Source organism: Ruditapes philippinarum, unplaced genomic scaffold, assembly GCF_026571515.1.
Source record: "Ruditapes philippinarum isolate M1 unplaced genomic scaffold, ASM2657151v2 ctg7601_1_1_1_1, whole genome shotgun sequence".
Taxonomy (NCBI): domain Eukaryota; kingdom Metazoa; phylum Mollusca; class Bivalvia; order Venerida; family Veneridae; genus Ruditapes; species Ruditapes philippinarum.
In genome coordinates this window covers 25,589-45,390 of record NW_026866633.1, presented here as the reverse complement: position 1 = coordinate 45,390, position 19,802 = coordinate 25,589, and the positions used below count along the sequence as shown (strand labels likewise).

The window sequence follows — 19,802 nt, the reverse complement described above, 5'->3', positions numbered from 1 at the left end:
CGAGAAAGAAAAGCCAGCAACAAACTTGTAACAATAACAAATTTATTACAGAAAAATTATTAAAGAAAAATAAAATAACAAATTATGTTAACAAATACCTGAAGTCCAAATGAAAATGAAAAATTACAAATGTCTAGTCTGATCCTGGAATGATCCTTTTTAATAGCACAGTTAAATCCAAGTTAAATCCAAGAACACTTTAGAATAAATTCCCACAATAAAATCCACGAGAATAATTTATTTTAAAATCCAAGCTCCAATAATTCACTTAATATCCAAGTTGAATAATACTCCAAATATATTGATTTCTTAAAAGGTAACTGATGACTTAATAGATCACTGATGACTTAAAAGGTAACTGATGACTTAAAGATAAGATTAATGAAAAATGTCTCCTTATATATATTAACTAAGAAGTTTCCAGAAAGGTCTATTATGTTCTCAAGTAATCATAATCTAGCAACTTCAACAATAAAGATCATTCCAGAAGTTTCTATCTAAATATAATGCATGAGTTTTCTACAACAGTTAAGAACCTTCTAGTACATACATGTAGTTTATGTTCTAAAAATAGAACAATGATAATATTGGAAATACCAACTGGTCAGATACAAACTATATACATGTAATATGTTGCATACATAACACAATCATTAACATAATACATTTAACACTTCTTTAAAATATATACAAGCTTATAGTAAGCCTACCTAGCTCTTGTAACATATCTGGATTTTCTGATAGTTTCTCTAATCTCTCTAGAAAACTTTTTATAGTTTTGAAAGCCTGAAATAAAAATGTCATAACAGAATAATTGTCATTGTAGGGACAATATCTTTAAACATAAATAAATATAGTATAACTAATCAATATAACTATTGCATGCACTTTTACAATCTTAAGTTCATATTTTCTACCAAACTATTTCAAATCTATGTATGATAGATAAAAAATAAATGAAAATTTATAACAGTTTCATCTTTGACCAATATACAACATTCAAATAGACCATAAAGAGTTTCGCAACTTTATTGGACAATTCACCATTTTCTTTAATATCTAAATAAGAAAAGTTCTTAGAATAAAGTGTAAATAAAAGTTATCATTAATATTATCACACCTGATCTCTAACAAGTTTCTCTGGGTCCATGGTCATCATACAGAGTGAGGGCATCATTTTCTGTGCTATATCTGCCATAGTGAATAAATGTTGGGTCACACCCATACCTATAATACCAGCTTGACGAGCCGGCGGGAACGGATCTTTAACAGCACGTAGAAATGCTGAACATAAAACACGCTGTCTTAACTGAAATATCGTATAATAACAGATACATACTGTTCTATATATATCTTCCCATAAAACACATGTAAGAAAGTATGAGAAACAACAAACTTTAAAATATGCGTTAAAACTAGAGTTAATTATTCATATGATGGCATTAATGGAATACAGACAAGTACAGACAACTAATTCATCTTTCTTTTGACTGTAATAACCAACAAGTTTACAAGAATCTATTTTAACAAGCTGTGGATGATAAATGGTTGGTGTTTAACAACTTTTACTCAATTAAATACTTTCAAAAATACAAGCCAATGACTAAATGGATATTGATCTTACAGGTACAAATATGAAAGACAAAATAGTTATAAATGTTCCATTGGTTTTTATCATATTTATATTAACAATGAAATCAGATGAATTAAATTAAATCAAAGATAAAACTGAAAAGATTTGACATACCTGAGGGTTCAGATAGGAACCAATTTTACCAAGACATACTGTTGTATTTGTTCTGATACCACCCTGTAAATATGAAAATCTTCATACATAAAACTTATATATTCAAACAAAATTTTCATTTTCCCAAGTGTAATGCTGATTGTTTAACAGTATTAGATGACATCGTCAGCTGATTACCTCACTATAGCACTGCAGGTTAATTCTGGCATGATACAAATTGCACATGCTATACACATGAAAGCTTGATCCATATCTATTATAACTGATTAAATTTTGGAGCACATTCTAATTTCTTACTTAAGGAAGCACTCAGCTACAGGTAAAATTGAAATAAAGAAGTACTGATTAAACTCATAAAAATAAACAAACATGTCTTAAACAAGAGAGGATAGGTATCTATGCAATAACATGAGAAGTTCAATTTGAGCTGTCCTAGTTTTGAACATTAACCATTTACCTATTGGAACTGAATATGATAAGCCTATGTCACCAGTATGGAGCCTTGACAGCCCATGCACATCCATGCAGCCCAGCAAGTCTCTATACTGTGAGAAGTTCAATTTTTTGTGTTTTTATATTGAAATCTATCACACTTTAAATGGACTGATCCAATTTCAACACTGGGTGAATCCATTTTTACAAATTTAGTAGTTTGAGGTTTTGTATTGTGTCATACACTTTTTTATTCAACCCCTTTATTTACTGACAACTGTAAAATTTTCTCCTCTAACACACTGTGCTGTGTTCTGTTTAGCCATGTTTTATTTGATCAAAAGTCTTCTGCCTATTCAATTATGTTTACTATACCAAATATTGTACAAACTTAGTATACCTGATCATCTTTGGCCTGTAATCTGGCAAAATGTTTCATCAATTCTTCATTCAAATTTTTGTAGTTTAATTTTGGTGCTAAGTGTAACATAGCCTGAAAACCAAATAAAATAATAAAATAGAGAACAAAAGAAACCTAAAATGATAATTTGAAACAAAGGTACCACGTTTTCCTTTATATGTAACTAACACTGCATATATGGTAATTATTGTTTGATTTAGACAAATTTCATCAAAGCCAAAGTTCTTTTAGTACTAAAAATATTACCATTATAAAAACAAATATGTTTACTTGAGACAAGTCCTCATAAGCCTTGATTCTTTAACATAAAGGTAAATTTTTTCTAAAAATTACAAGATATACAAGAAAAAGTCTAAAAAGATCCTTAAATAAAGGAATTAAAGTTACTTTAAATAAATTTCATAAAAAAATAAATAGCGACATTTCATTAATAAGTTGGGTTTCATATCGACTCCAGATCTTATTTTGGTGTCCAGTCAACCAAAATGAGTTTAATGAGCATACAAATGTGCAACCTCATCGTGGCGAATTCGGAAGTACAATTTTTGTTTGCATGAGAAACTCCGCCTTCAGATCATCTGTACATCAATATTAAATCAACAAACTTGACTATAAGTAGCAGTCCTAATTTAATGGTATATTTCCACATTGTCATGGATATTTTCATACAAATCTAATATTTTTTATGAGATGATTATTTTTTCTGAACCACAGGCCTAGTGCACCGTGAAGCTTAAACGGTAAAAGTGTGTTTGCACAAGAAAATCTTATATTTGCTGTGTTCCGAATAGCAACTATTACACCATGACGTAGCGCATACACGAGCTGATTATAGTCTTCATTTGCATGTTAAAATTCGTATACGAACTTTAGTGTTACCGTGGGGTTTTCCATTTAAAATCCTAATTTATGAATAATGATGCGATTTACAACGATAATGTTAAAAAGGTTAATGAAACTGTAGAATGCTTGGTTTTTAGGCCGACGGCAAAAATATTTTAACATATTTATTTAATGTAGCTTTAAATCTTAATACAATATATACTACAATACAAATATAATTACCTTTATTGTACTCTCCCTGACTACTGGGTTTGTATCCATAAAACCTGTTACGATACTCGGAAATATCTTATCATTCACAGTCCCTGCATGTAAATGTTCCACAAACATTTCAATCTAAAAAACAATAACACATATCTTAATAATTGGTAAAATGTAAGACTGAATGTTTGCTGTCAGTCTTAGTTTTATTTCTTTCTATTAAAATATGACTAAAGACTGTAGTTGTTAAGTTAGTCATTTAAATATATTGTTTTATTTAATTTTATCCATGAAATATGGTGCTATATCAGTCAAATATATTTCATATTTTTTAAAAATAAATATGAAATATAAATATGAAAGTGGGCGGAGTCAAAACTCATATTTAGTTTAAGGGACCTCTTTCGCCATTTTGTTTGAAAAATCTGATAAATACAAAATTTTGTTTTGAAAACTATCTAGAATGATAGAAAATGGTCTAACTAAGAAAATAAATCCGAACTACAGTATCTTTAATTCAGTCATTAACGCTGTACAGACGTTAAAAGAGTTGTTAACGTGACGTCACAATTTAGCGTTAAATATCGCGTGCAAAACAAGACAACAATTATATTACTGTGCGCTGTCCAATTACAGTTGCTTAGCATGCCAGGGGGTTCGTAACCACTTTTCTTCGATAATGAAATTAAATAAAAAGCTTACTTTTTTGTTTTTTCGTGAAATATGGTATATATTTTCACTCAACATGATAAAATAACACATATTTTCACTCGCCGTCCCGGCTCGTGAAAATATGTGGCATTTTATCATGTTTCGTGAAAATATATCCCATATTTCACTCAAACGAAAAAATATCCTCTTATTATTGTATAAAAATAATGAGGAACTGATTATATTAGACACTCACTTGCTGCAGGAGTTTCACCCTTGTATTTCTATCAGTAGATGAAAACAGTTTTACAACACAAGGTACAATCTTAGCCTGGTACTCCTCATGGTCAAGTAATCTTCCTACCTGTAAAACATATATACCTGAATACTGTAATATATAATCTTAATACAAATATCAGCAATCAAAATTATTTTACTTACCCAATTTGATATTTGAACTAGGTAAATATCCTCAACATGGCATGTAATAATTAAATAGTAAACATGAAAATTCAATTAAGAATAATTTACGGAAAGAGTAACATAATATACATTTATTTCACAAAATAACTTGGCTTATGAACAAAGAACTCCTAAAATCAATTTAAAAGATATAAAACCTGAAGGTTATGCGAATCCAGTTTTATAATATAGGGTTAACGCACGTTTTTCCGTGTTATAATGTCTGCAGAGTCCCGAGGAACGGTTGGTGCCCGAGCCCGGTAGGGCGAGGGCTCCAACAGTTCTTAGGGAATCTGCAGACTTTATAACACGAAATAAACGTGCGTTGACGCTATTATAGCATAAAATTTTAAAACAGATTTGTGATGTATAGTTAATACAAAACACAATTACATTAAATTCTTGTGCTTGGACGGTATTTATCCAATTTTACATGTTTTACGTATGCTTTTTATTTTTCCGGGGCTAACAACTTGGAAAATTCTCAGAACCAAACGATATTTTGAATTTTAATTGATTTAACAAAGCTTGACATTGGAGATTTATTATCTCAAGAAAAAAACAACGTTACATTACTCTACCCTCTACCCAAGACAAAACATGACCCTCAGAAATTCTTAGAATGATTTCAGATTGACGGTAGAAAAAAGATCAGTGACATCAGAATCGTTTTTTTCTTCAAGCAAACAAGTTTATAAAAACAAGAGCTGTCGGTAGCACAGCAACGCTCGACTATTCTTAGTGCTTGATAGTAAAAAAAAAATGCTTGATACAGCTACCTCCTCCTGTTTACAGGTTGGGGTCATGATGGTGAACAAGTGTGCAAAGTTTCAAAGCCATATGTCAATGGACTTTGAAAATATTTGAACTATTACAAAAACTTTAACGTAAATTCTAAGTCGAAAAAGGGGCATAATTCTGTCAAAATGCTTGATACAGTTACCTCCTCCTGTCTACAGGTCGGGGTCATGATGGTGAACAAGTGTGCAAAGTTTAAAAGCCATATGTCAATGGACTTTGAAAATATTTGAACTATTACAAAAACTTCAAAGTAAATTCTAAGTCGAAAAAGGGGCATAATTCTGTCAAAATGCTTGATACAGTTACCTCCTCCTGTCTACAGGTTGGGGTCATGATGGTGAACAAGTGTGCAAAGTTTCAAAGCCATATGTCAATGGACTTATTAAACTATTTACAAAAACTTTAACATAAGTGGTTACGCCGACGCCGACGCGGACGCTCGGGTGACTACAATAGCTCTACTTATTCTTATTGAATAGTCGAGCTAAAAAATCAGGCACTAAGCATTATTCTCTCAAAGAAATATAAAGAGCATTTATCAACATTAACATAAATAAAACAACATTTTCTCATATTCATTTTGTGTTATCTAGTTTTGTAAGTTAATCGGAGTGTTAAACTGAATGACAGGTACTGTATTTGTTTACATTGACAACTGTCCGTTTCTTAGAAAGGGTGACAACCAAGATTAGCAGCGATGTCTATACGCCGTATTTCCGGCATAGTTACTTGAATGCTGCATGTCGTTATGCGATTGGGGTTCTCGAATCAATAATTTTAATATAACAAGAGCGCATGACTCTTTGGCAAACAGGCCAAATCGTCAATTTTTTGTTTGACTGGGCCCTGTATGTATTGCGCATAGGTGAAACCGGGATATAACAAGAGCGCGTGACTATGTTAACACATGGTTTTGGTCTCGTTATAACATGGGCAAAATAGGGGAAAATAGCCGATTTTATTCAGGGGGAAAAAAAAGACCCCTGGTGTGTTCAGTTTCTATCAGAAGCATTATATGTACACACTTTGCTGAGGATCTCCAGATAATGCTTCTTGTCAAATATCAAGCATTGAGGTATGTTTTTTATTTCCACAAAATTAGTTTATACAAAAATTGGTTATCCTCATGACAAGGTTGTTAAATATTGGCCACTGGTCCAAAGTTCATTCACATTTTGCCACTAAAAATGCAAAGTTTCAAAAAATGTAGGCTTTGCAATTTTGACGAAAACTTCAAGATTATAAATAACTAGAAATGTGTCCATAGGACACGGGTGCCCCCACCGCGCCACTGTTCTGTCAATCTTTGGAAATAACTCTACAAATACTGGATAAATCCACAAGCGAAACCCCAGGTGCAAATCTAAATATGCTGAGCAACCTGCCCATAAGGTTTAATGACTATGTCAAATCCTTTTTCAGTAACTTGAGACACAAGTTGAAAATTGCAAAAAATTTCTAAGTGAAGGGCAATAACTCTAAAAATACTAAATACATCCAGACGAAAATACCTGGTACACAACTGCACATGCTGATCAATATTCCTGTAAAGTTACATGACTCTAAGTCAAATACTTTTTGAGTTACGTGCGACACAAGTTGAAAATTGCAAAATTTTACTAAGTCAAGGGCAATAACTCTGAAAATACTATAAATATCCACACGAAAATACCCAGGTGCACAACAACACATGCTGATCAACATTCCTGTAAAGTTTCATGACTCTAGGTCAAATACTTTTTGAGTTACATGCGACACAAGTTGAAAATTGCAAAATTTTACTAAGTCAAGGGCAATAACTCTGAAAATACTAAAAATATCCACACGAAAATACCCAGGTGCACAACTACACATGCTGATCAACATTCCTGTAAAGTTTCATGACTCTAGGTCAAATACTTTTTGAGTTACATGCGACACAAGTTGAAAATTGCAAAATTTTACTAAGTCAAGGGCAATAACTCTAAAAATACTAAAAATATCCACACGAAAATACCCAGGTGCACAACTACACATGCTGATCAACATTCCTGTAAAGTTTCATGACTCTAGGTCAAATACTTTTTGAGTTACATGCGACACAAGTTGAAAATTGCAAAATTTTACTAAGTCAAGGGCAATAACTCTGAAAATACTAAAAATATCCACACGAAAATACCCAGGTGCACAACTACACATGCTGATCAACATTCCTGTAAAGTTTCATGACTCTAGGTCAAATACTTTTTGAGTTACATGCGACACAAGTTGAAAATTGCAAAATTTTACTAAGTCAAGGGCAATAACTCTAAAAATACTAAAAATATCCACACGAAAATACCCAGGTGCACAACTACACATGCTGATCAACATTCCTGTAAAGTTTCATGACTCTAGGTCAAACACTTTTTGAGTTACATGAGACACAAGTTGAAAATTGCAAAATTTTACTAAGTCAAGGGCAATAACTCTGAAAATACTAAAAATATCCACACGAAAATACCCAGGTGCACAACTACACATGCTGATCAACATTCCTGTAAAGTTTCATGACTCTAGGTCAAATACTTTTTGAGTTACGTGCGACACAAAAGTGAACGGACGGACGGACGGACGGACGGAAGGACGGACGGACGGACGGAAGGACGGACGGACAAGGGTAAATCTAAATGCCCGCCACTAACGTGGGGGCACAAAAATACACTTGTACAGTGATTAAAACAGCAATAATAAGGAGGATATCATAAGATCTTTTTCACTATATTTTCTGCAGTAAATCATATCCTTAATTCAACATCTGTAGCATTCTACTACATGTTATTTAAATTGTTTTTGTTGTTGACGTTTTTAAATTAGAAGTTTAAATAGAATATATAGTTTACCTTAAACAGTGGTGCTAGAACCATAGATCCACAGTTACCAAATTCATAGGCATGTAATAACTGAGGCAAAACTTTGTGTCTACTCAACTGGGTAGGGAATGAATCTATAGCTTCTGTAAGCTTTGCAAAAAAGCTTGATTTTTCTGATGGTTCTTTTATCTGGAAATTAACAATTATAATTATCATTTATCAATGGAACTTTTTTTCTACAAACTATATCATTGCTGTAAATATTTCAAAGTAAACATGAAAATGACCCTATAAATTCAAGAAAATAATTAAAATGCTTGATATATTATCATATTATGTCAGATCATTTGAATCATGTTGTATGCTTATACATAGACATTTTTTATTTTACAGAAATATTTATAATTAATATACTTCAGTATGGTAATGACATGATTTTTAAGCTACATGTATGACATTCAATTTTAAAAAATCTGAAATTAACAAATTTGGATAATCTCTAGAATTCCTTTAAACATTTTCTTAAAAAACACACCAAATTCCAAAACACCAGACTAAAATAATACACACAACAAATTTTCTTTTCAGATTACAAGAATTTGTTAATTAACAAATTCTAGGCCAACAGAGATACAAGTAACATGCCATAAAACATGAAATAACTTCCTGCAGACAAAGAATCTTTCTAGATACATTAATGCACAGCTTACCTGGATTTCTTCAAGAAAGAGCATGGTTTTCACAAATGGGTTGTTCATGAATCCTCCTTTTCTACAACAATCAGAGATAAACTTGGCAGGATTCGGGCGAGAAGATGGATTAGCACTAACTAGTTCACAGTAATTTGGCACCAGATTCTTGGGAATCTAATAAAATCATTGAAATATTTCAGTACATGAAGAACATACAGAATATTTAAGCATCAAGATATGCCAATTTGTCATAAGCTGTGTAAATGTAGTGATCAAGTTAAAGCATACAGCTAAGTTATTAAAATTGTTGAAGGTCACACAAAATGTTAAGTAATGTTGATTAAAAGACCAATATCATTTTTCAACTTAAGCAACATAACAGCAGATTCAGTAAAAAAAAACCTACAATTAAATATAGCACAAAATTATTGTATTTACCTTTCCAAAAGCTTTCAGTGCAGATGTTCTTGGTAAAGGTCCATTGAAGACTTCCCATATCAAACAACCTAGACCCCACATATCTGATGACCTTAAGATATTAAAATATGACAATGTAATATCCTACATCATTTATGCAACTACAATATCTTATCAGTATCCTATTTAAAGCTTTAGCACTATAAGTTAAGAATACTGAATATTAATAAATTATGTACTTAACCATTATATTTAACCGATTAAGCTGGACATTTGTGTTCTGTGTTGCTAAAGTTACTATACTTTCATTTCTTTACTTAGAATTTAACAAATCAATTAAGCATTCTTTTTGTTTCTAAGCAACATTGTCACTTTACCATTTTTCTCCTTTAATTCCCCTCTTTAGATCTGACTTTTCCGGAGGGTCATATCTCTCAAGGAAAGGTAGTATTTTGACAGGTGGGACACTCTCGGTACCTGTAGCTGGATACATATAGTCAACACCTGCAAGCTTCCATTCACCAGCTTGATCCACAAATATTGATGACATACACACATTGTTGTGTATCAAGTTACAGTCATTCACCAAAAAAGACAATCCTTTCTGAAAACAAGACATATATATGATGTGTTAATATATGCATTTGTTTTACTTAACGTGATATTATGCTCATTATTTCGTTGTTAAGTTGAATAAGTTATATAGTTCAAAAGATTAACTATTTTAATGAACATTATCTAATAATTAATAGTTACAAATGTTCAGGATAAAATATAAAACTGCCTAAATTATAAATACATGTAGACTGCCCACTCTTTTTCACCTGAGCGTGACCAATACATTCTAAAGGATATGTAAAGGTCATATTGTGAATTGACAGCTTAACCAACAGAGGAAAACCATCAGGTACCTCTCCATTCATTATATAAGACACAGGAGAGAACCTCAGTACCCCCTTCCAAAACCCAAGGACAGAGGTAAGCTACCTAACAATAAATAATCCAATGTCACTGGTAAGATTCAAACATAAAATGGTAAAGGACACATGATTTGTAGTCAGCAACTTTTACCAATTAGCCACAGAGACTCCTCATCCATATTTTACAGCTAGATCATAAACAAATTCAGTAGAGAGATAGCATAGAGATAAATTCAGATAATACATACAGTAACTTTATGAAGCCCCCATGATATAGAAAGTTGATTTTTCCTCTGTTCAGCATCATTGTTCTCTATGTATGTAGACAGTGGAGTGACAGGCTCAGTTGCTATATAAATCACTTTATCTGTCTGATAAAATAAACATATTCAAACAATTAATATCTTACTTTTTAAATGAACATCTTAGGACAAAAAACAACAAGACAAATAAATGACATCTACTGTCACTGTCAGTAAGGTTCCAGCATAATTATGCTTTCAACAAGTACACTTTTAAAATTTGAAAACACTAATGAAAACTCACAAGACCTTTCAGAAAATAAAAGTTGTGTCTATTATCTTTTTGTGCTTAATCTTAGATACCAAAAAAGTTCTTTTACCATGATAGCACACAGTGATTGTACCAAACTTTTCAGACATGATCTTGGTAAATTTAATAGACAGGTTTTTTCTATGATTATACCAATTCACTTGATAATATTTTAAATAATGATATAACAATATGTCTCACCTCAATTCCATCTAAGAAAGTGAGAATGTTTGGGTGTCTCAATGTCTTAATTCTTTTGAATGAAGATCTTGCTAGAGCTGTCTGAAATATATAAAAAAAAACTCCAATTTTATATATACATGTATATATTGTATGTTATTTGATTTCAAATATAAAATTCACTTTAACCTAATTGAGAGGGAAATCGTCTGACTTGACAAACAAGAGTGATAGACTTTTCTCAATTCTTAAATTTTAAAACTAGGGACTGGATAATGAAGGGATGATTTCACTTAAAGTACCAAGAAGTGAGTCTTGAAAGTTGAATATTGACCAAAGAATTTTAAAGTTTACTTAGGGACATATTACATTCAAAATCCACGCCAAAAGTTATCAGCCTTGTACTGTGTTTACAAATGATGTTCTCAAGGGCATGTTTTTTTCATTAGATTGATCTAGACTACCATGTGCACATTTTCCAAAAGTATTTTAGATATTGATAAAAACATAGAGATGGAAGTTGTAACCCAAATATATATTTCTTACTAATAGCAATAAAATTCATTTTGTTGGATAAATGACTTTCTTATAATAAAAATAACCTTTCAACAACCAAAGTGTACTTTAACATAATCACTAAGGTGTCATCTTATGGCTCCAGTAGATTTCATCTTAATATCCCGAAGTTAGATGTGGCCCTAACAATCAAACACAGACATAGCATATATACAAAAAGTTGCCCAAAAATTGCATAAAGGAGACAATGAGTCAAGACCAGCCTTAAATTACCTACATGTACCTACCCTTCCTGAACTAGGAGGGTTCCCAGTTTAGGAAGGGTAGGTACATGTAGGTAGTTAATCTTTTCTTTTCAATCCAAATTTTTTTCTTTCTAAAATTAAATAGAATTCAAAACAAATTGGAAATGCTTAGTCTAGAACCAACATTTCAAAGTTTCATTCAATATATCCCAATTTACATACATGTATTTACAAATAAAAAAATGAGACAGATATATAGAGGGAATTCTCACTGACTCTGCTTCAATTTTTAGTAAAAAAAATATTTTGTTTGACAATATTTTTTTTGGGTAGGTGTGATTTTTGTGTACTGGCAGAAGAAACAAATAATATTTTATTTTAGGCCCAATACTTCATTCTCTTTATTTAGGTTAGCTGTGCACACATTACAATGACACCCTGCATATTATGTAACTTCTTGTAGTCACTTGCTACATGTATAACATACATTTTTATGTCAGACTTAATCAAATTCATGAGGTTGAAGTTGAAGACCTCTGTTTGGTGCCTATTTAGACAGATAAACTACACTTGGAGGTTGGTTGTCTCTTTGAAAATGCTTGCAAATGTAGCAGCAATTCTATGAAATATACAAGTTATAAACAAATAAATTACAAACAAGTCAATAAAAGACAATACTTCTGACTTGCAATCTTCTATGAAAAAACAACATTCGGTCAGAATGAAACATTACCTGTGATTCACTGCTTGATTTGACGTCAAATACAAACACAGACACATTGTCACCACCTGTCTGAAAAATTAAGAGTGAAATAATTTATATCAGCATGTGTCAATCAGATTATATTGTACAAATTACAAAAACAAGAGTTATCATACTCTTCATTGATCTAAATGACAACAATACAGTTGACACTGATGCTCCCTAGCTGATTATATGTTACATGTATGTACCTGTAATGCCTCTACTCTTCGATATGGTTTTCAGTGAGGCTAGCAATTAATCTTTTAACTTCATTCATAGTTGAAAATGATAATGGATAATAAAGCAGAAGTGTTTATTTTAACCTTAGTTAATCCTAAAATTCTTTTTAATCAACTCAGTTTACTTATCACAGGGTTCTCACTAGGACTTTAAAACATGGAGTCCATGGACTCCCAAGCCTGAAAAAGTTGGAGTCCAAAAATGCGTCGCAATTAATGTTTACAGATTAGTCCTTTAATGCTCACAATAGCATTACTGATATTTTGAATCTTCAAGAGACTTTCAAAGTTGATAGTTATTCAAAACAAACTCTTAACTACATGGTATAATTATTGTTTTGTTGTTAATATTTATTATTACCCCTCACTTTTTTTGTAATGCTATTAAATTTCCCATAGGACTCTGGGAGTTATTTTTTACTGTTAATGCAAGTGTACCAAGTGACTAAGAATTTTTTACTTTTACATAAGTAACAGTATTTTTAACAGTATAAAATCTGGTCACGTGGTCTATTTTCTAAATAAAATGAAATAAAATGGCCGCCATTTTTCTCTCGATTCATTCTTTTTTTCGACATTAAACCCCGATAGGACACCAATTTCTTTTCTGGAGTAACTATGACACCCATTAAGTTTAGTTGTTTCACTTGTTTGCACCCTGGAGTGCTTTTCGCGTAAAAAATATCTTTTGTTAAATAGTCAAAAGGTAAACATCCATTATCAACGGAAATAATTGCAATGTAAATAATTATGTGTCAAACTGGAACATGCAGACGATTTAAGCGTGCATCAAAGGATTATTTAACAATTTTAATCAGTGAAACGTTACAGATATGGTGGACAGACATAGGATATCATCGTTATTTTGTCAAAAACCATGCCAGGAATATTCTGGAAACAGAAGGATCAGATTTCACAGATCATAACCGTGTAAATGGGTTAGTAAGTAAGTAAGTAAGTAACGACTTTATTTAATGAGGCTAACACATTTGGTTTCCCGATCTTCCATGCGGGCCTCAGCATATATATAGCATATACATAACAATATATACATTACACATTTTAAATAACATATATATACAAATAGAAAAAAAAAAAAAAAAAAATCAAACAAAAAAAAACAAAAAAAAAAAACAAAAAAACAAACATCAAGAAACCACATTTTCATAACCTGGGCATGAAAAATACATTTTTTTACAAGTAAGATTAAAACAATATTGTTAAAACAAAACATTATACAGTAAAAACCCTCAATTAAGACCACCATCGGGACTGGACCAAAGTGGTCTTAATTGTGGGGTGGTCTTAATTGTGGATATTCTTATCATTGCTTACACACGATATGATATGGCCTATTTTAGTCATTTTGTATGAACAAACAATATGTATCATAACCTGCAAATACAATATAAAAGTATATATTTTATAATGTTGCATCTGATGGGAAGAAAACATATTTCTGAAGAAGTTTAATATCAAATTTTCTTTGTTCTGATTTCAATAATAATTATTGTATGAGGTACATAATTCACATATCATATCAGACTTTATTTCTTCACAAAACAAATTTGCATAAAGCAACATTAAACCACTATGAAATTAACATTCTCACCTTTTTTCATTAAACATCCCATAAATAACAGCTTTGACACCTTGTGTAATCAAGTGTCATGCCTAAGAGCAATCAAGCAGATAATAACAACATAACAACACATTTAAGATCTAGGAAGGTGTTGATTTTAATATCAGTGGTCTCAATAGTGAGGTCAAATAAAGAACAAAATAAGGAATTGGGACTGAATTTGGTGGTCTTAAATGTGGATAAGTGAGGTGGTCTTAATTCTGGATCATGTAACCATTGACATAAAGAACAGAAAATTCCGTTCTTTTAAAAACTGGTCTTAAAAGCGGGGTGGTCTTAAATCCGAGATGGTCTTTAGTAGGGATTCTACTGTACATTCTATTCTTGTGTGGCATTATCATATCAACAAAATGTACACTCATTAAATTAGAAAATTGCCACTAAATATATGTGGCTTGAAATTTCTTCAAAGTATCTGAATTTCGAATATAAATTGGGATGTCATTCCATATTTTAGGACCAGAATAATCAAATGATTTCCTAAAGTACTCAGTTGTTGGTTTCGGTATGACTAGTTTCTCATTTTGAACAGATCTTAAGTTGAAGTTGTGTTTGTCATTTATCATTTGGAATTTATTTTTCATATAATTAGGAAAAGATGGCTCATTAATAGATTTATACATGAGAATAGCTTTTTTGTACATAATTCTTTGATCAAAGGACATCCAATTAAGCTCTTTAAATAGTTCATTTGATGGGGAATCAAAACTTTTATCCAAGATTATTCTAGCAGCTCTTTTTTGAAATTTGATAATTTGTGAAAGTAATTCACTACTACAGTTTCCCCATATAGTGCAACAGTAGTCTAAATGAGGCAGAATATATGCATTGAAAAAGACTTTAATAGAATGAAGATCAAGATATTGTTTAATTCTAAGAAGCAGGTAGAGCTGTGAATTGCATTTTCCAATAGTTTTTTGAATTTGAGTTTTCCATTTGAGATTGTTGTCAACATAGACACCTAGTACTTTTTCTGTGTCTGTAAATTCTATTTCTTTGTTATGAAGATACAGTGTAGGTGTAGCATTATTTTCTAATTTTGTATTCCTAATTGACAGAGTCATAGCTTTTGTTTTAAGTGCATTTAGTATCATTGAGTTTTGCATGCACCATGTGTTAACATTATCAATATCTGTTTGAAGATTTTCATTGACTTCTTGTACAGTATTTCCTATAGAAGTTAACGAAGTGTCATCTGCAAAAATATTAGCATTAGATCTTTTTATATGCAGATGTATGTCATTTATATATATTAAGAAAAGTAAGGGTCCTAGGACTGAGCCCTGGGGTACTCCTGAGACAACGTCAGCAGATTTAGATAAAAGACCCGACACACTAACTTTTTGTGACCTGTCTGACAGATAGTGTTTTGTTTTCTAAATAAAACCTAGCTTATTGTAATAATTATGTTTATGATTTGTAGATATCATCACTTGCTTAAAGAATAAAAGAAAAAGAAAACTTCTCAAGTAGGCCTAAAGTACACTTAAAACTTAAAAGGTAAGGACAGTTTAGTTATTGTTACTCTTGGTTTATTTTTGTTACAGTTAGATTTAGTTGACAATTTCAGATCATCACAGTATTTTTGTTCGGGGTAAAATCCGGTAATAAAATAAATAACACATGGGTTTGTGAGTAACAGTAAAAGTATCATCCCTTTTTAAAATACTGTTACCCGAGGCGTAGTATTTTCCTCGGGATGATATTTTTACTGTTACCCACAAACCCATGTGTTATTTATATATTATGAAACAATAAAATTATAATGCATCAACACGTGGAAATCGTTTTTTTGGGTTTTTTTTTCACTTTTATACCAAATCAAATTTATTCTGGTTAGATAAGTCCACTCTAAAGACCAAAAGTTTATTTTTGTAAAATATTTGTATATAGGCAGCGTTTAGCAGAATGAATAGGAAAATCGTGTACAGCTTCACACAGTGTGTAAGAGATTCATCCGATCGACAATTATTTTAGCAAATATCTTCAAAAGGGGGCAAATTGAAGATCGATATTTAAAGATTTAATGTTGATTAAATAACAAAGGAACAATTCATTCACATGTTTGGCTTGGAAACTGAGAATTTTTGTGCCCTTTGCGAAATTTTAGGGTTTCTGGCGAATGTGAAATCGCCGATGTTCGGGATCAATTTTCGGATAGAATCTATTAAATATCAAAGAAAAGCGTATGTGTATTTTGGTTTGTTGTCCTGGCATTTCGGCACAATATCTTAAATTCTTAATACTCTTATAGAACGTTTTTGCAAGAATGAAACTAAAGCAAAATTTTGCCTAGAAAATGCCGAAAATATTCGACAATAATTCAAAATTACACTCATTTGTTATTTGAGAAAATCAGTCTTTAAACTTGCGGCTTAAACAGTCAATATTTAATCCTTTTGTCAGTAAAATTTGCTAATTTCCAATCAACTGTTGATCAAAGATAAAAAATTATCACCTTGTGTTATATCTGGTAATTACATGTACAGCGTGTGTATACATTAGACTGATTTCTATTTGCTTGATAATGATCAAAAGCGTTATCGTTGATTGGGTAATCGCTTCACTGGTCGATGTGCATAGGACCGCCTACCTATAGACTGACACCCGCTAACGTATTTGTGTATTTGTGGTTGTTGTTTAATCGGTAATGTTTATGCGTCCCCAGGCAAAATTAAGCATACGCGGAATCCTTGCTCTGAAATATTTGCGTCCAGCTGTAATGAACATGCGTACCGGGACGCCGAAATAAGCGTCCCCGAGAACGCTGTTATCATATAAACTTTGAGAAAACAAGTTGTTATGGAACTAATACAATATTATAATTTAAAGGAGCCGAAGTAATTTGCGAAAAAAAGGCTGACTCTTCTAGCATTTAATGTATTACCTAATATTTCAAACACTTTAAAGAAAAAAAACAGTGGTTGACACTAACAGAGTCCTGCTTCCTGAGCACACAAAAATAGGCAAGGGATTTCTGAAGTCTGAAGTGGCACTTTTACTTTTTCAATAGAAAAATAATAAATGATTGAAATGAGTCAACAATTAACTTTTAATGGGTCATCAATTAACTGTTAAGTATTTATTAAAAATTGTACACTTGCAAAGTGTCAAACAGAAAATGACACTTATTGTGTACAAAACACAAAATTTCTCCATATAGACTTACGCGGTGCAAAGACTGATCAGTAAAAGTTTCAGAATCATTTGTCACAATACACCAATGGACAGTTTCCAAACTAGCAGACGACAGGCTATTCTTATCAGTAGAATTTTGATCAAACATAACAAGTTGCATATCTCACTGTATAAAACGTATGTAAAATGGTCTGACATGCGGTAGGTTTAACTGTAAATTTAAATACATTTAGTACCAAACAATGTGTTGAAATATACTGAAACGAAGGTTAGATCACAAACTTTTCATTTGTCTAATAAATTTTAAATCAGACATTAAATCGCCCCAAACTAGCGGTTTTAAAATGGCTAAATTTGCATTGTTTTAGCATTAGAGATATGGATTTTACCCAAAGATAAGGGAAACAACTCATACTTTTCACTCGATATACCTCTGTTATTTATGTAGTTCATATAGAGACTGTCAGTGGATGTATTCTAAACGCAATTATCTTTGAGGTGTTCAGATTAAAAGCAATGAAAGAACAACCAAGACAAGTAATACGAAACATTTATATTACATTAAAAACAGAGAATGAACATTTTTTTTTTTTATTAGACTTCCTAGTTCATAGGTTTTATCTACTTTTATAGCGAGCTCGAAAGCTGGCCCGACCTGCTCGCAAAGCAAGCTTTACGGTAATGCGAGTACCTGCTTGATAGTAATGGTTTTGAAAGATTTCGTTTGACACATCGCAACTTTTCGAATTACAAGATAACGATAAAAACCGAGGTATTCTGATTGAAAACAGAAGTGTAGACGGGTGTCCTGCGCACTTATACGGGGAAGTCAAAGAACTTGCGGGCCCGGGCTTTGGCTTGCCCGGCTATAGACTACACGTGTATATTTAAAAGAAAATCAAATAAAAAACAATTAAAAAATACATAGAATTCTATACCTATCAATGAAATTTTCAGTGTCAATTCTAGTCAGTCGCCGCCATTTACAATGTAACTCGATGATAATAGGCAGGGTATTCCGATAACGGAACAAATCTCAACTTTTCGGATAAATGATAATCGTCGAGTGTTCCGAGTGAAAACGGAAGCTGTGCATGTAATACCGAATGACACCTTTAAAACGGAAAGAATGAAAGGAATTTTTAACGACTTCCCAGTTCATAGGCCTTGCCTAATTTCATATTATGGGAACCATAATAGGTCAGGGAACCAGAATAAACGGAAGCAGTGTATAAAATACCGAATGACAATTTTAAAATGGTAAATGTAAAATAAAAATGAACAATTATTTATACTATTTCACAGTAAAAGTAGATCTAAATCGAGCTCGCTTTGAGGCTTTGCCTTTTTCATATTACAAAATTGTACTTTTTTTATTTTATCATATAAATGGCACCTGTATCCATATAATCACAATTATTTACCTTTTTCTTTCCTTGGTGAAGAGACCAAACTGACTTATCCTCTAAGCCAGCGACTTTCTCACCGATAACATATGCAAAATCTTTTGCTGGGTCACGAGAAAATATGGACCACATCTTCAGCACATGTATATTCGTAAGTCCATTTCAAATTATAAGTAGAAACACAAGAAATGTCAAAATGTAAACAATTTCTGCGTGTCAAAAATCTCCGGAAGTGACAAACCGGATATGTAGACTACTTTACGGCACCAATCTCTGTCACGGCATCTGTGTTGCAACAATATCTGTCACGGCATCTGTTTTAAATTAGGGCAAAAATTTCAGTTAAATAGTGAAATCTGAGTGAATAAAGAGGATTTTGTCTATTGGATTGCTTAAATGATATGCCATGTGAAAAAATACAATCCTAAAACATGTATTAGGGGTTCACAAAAAGCATGCAATAATGCTATTTTAGGGAATTTGGTAGATATCCTTTAAATGTCAATTGCATTTATAATCAGTTATATACTCGTATATATATAAAATTATACAAGGTTTTCAGTGAACTTTTAAAAAATACTTAATGATGAAAGTGAAAGTTTGTAATCTTTGTACTAAAATATTCTAATTAAAATACCTAAAAGTCAATATATAATGATTAGAATTTATATATGTTATTGAACAATAACAACTGTTGTGTAATTTTAGAATACAATTTATG

The 19,802-nt window shown here is 31.6% G+C and overlaps 1 protein-coding gene across 1 annotated transcript; it reads right to left on the bottom strand.

Moving 5' to 3' along the window:
* Window positions 1-710: 710 nt before the first annotated feature.
* LOC132733134 (N-terminal kinase-like protein) lies at window positions 711-19,339 on the bottom strand (the record flags this gene model as incomplete). The annotated part of the gene is given in 14 exon segments (XM_060719747.1): window positions 711-786; window positions 1,121-1,309; window positions 1,748-1,810; window positions 2,580-2,672; window positions 3,666-3,779; window positions 4,552-4,659; window positions 8,420-8,578; window positions 9,100-9,255; window positions 9,520-9,610; window positions 9,876-10,102; window positions 10,667-10,789; window positions 11,172-11,252; window positions 12,645-12,704; window positions 19,100-19,339. Coding segments are annotated over 14 exon segments (1,654 nt in total), but the record flags the coding sequence as incomplete, so codon positions are not given.
* Window positions 19,340-19,802: the final 463 nt, after the last annotated feature.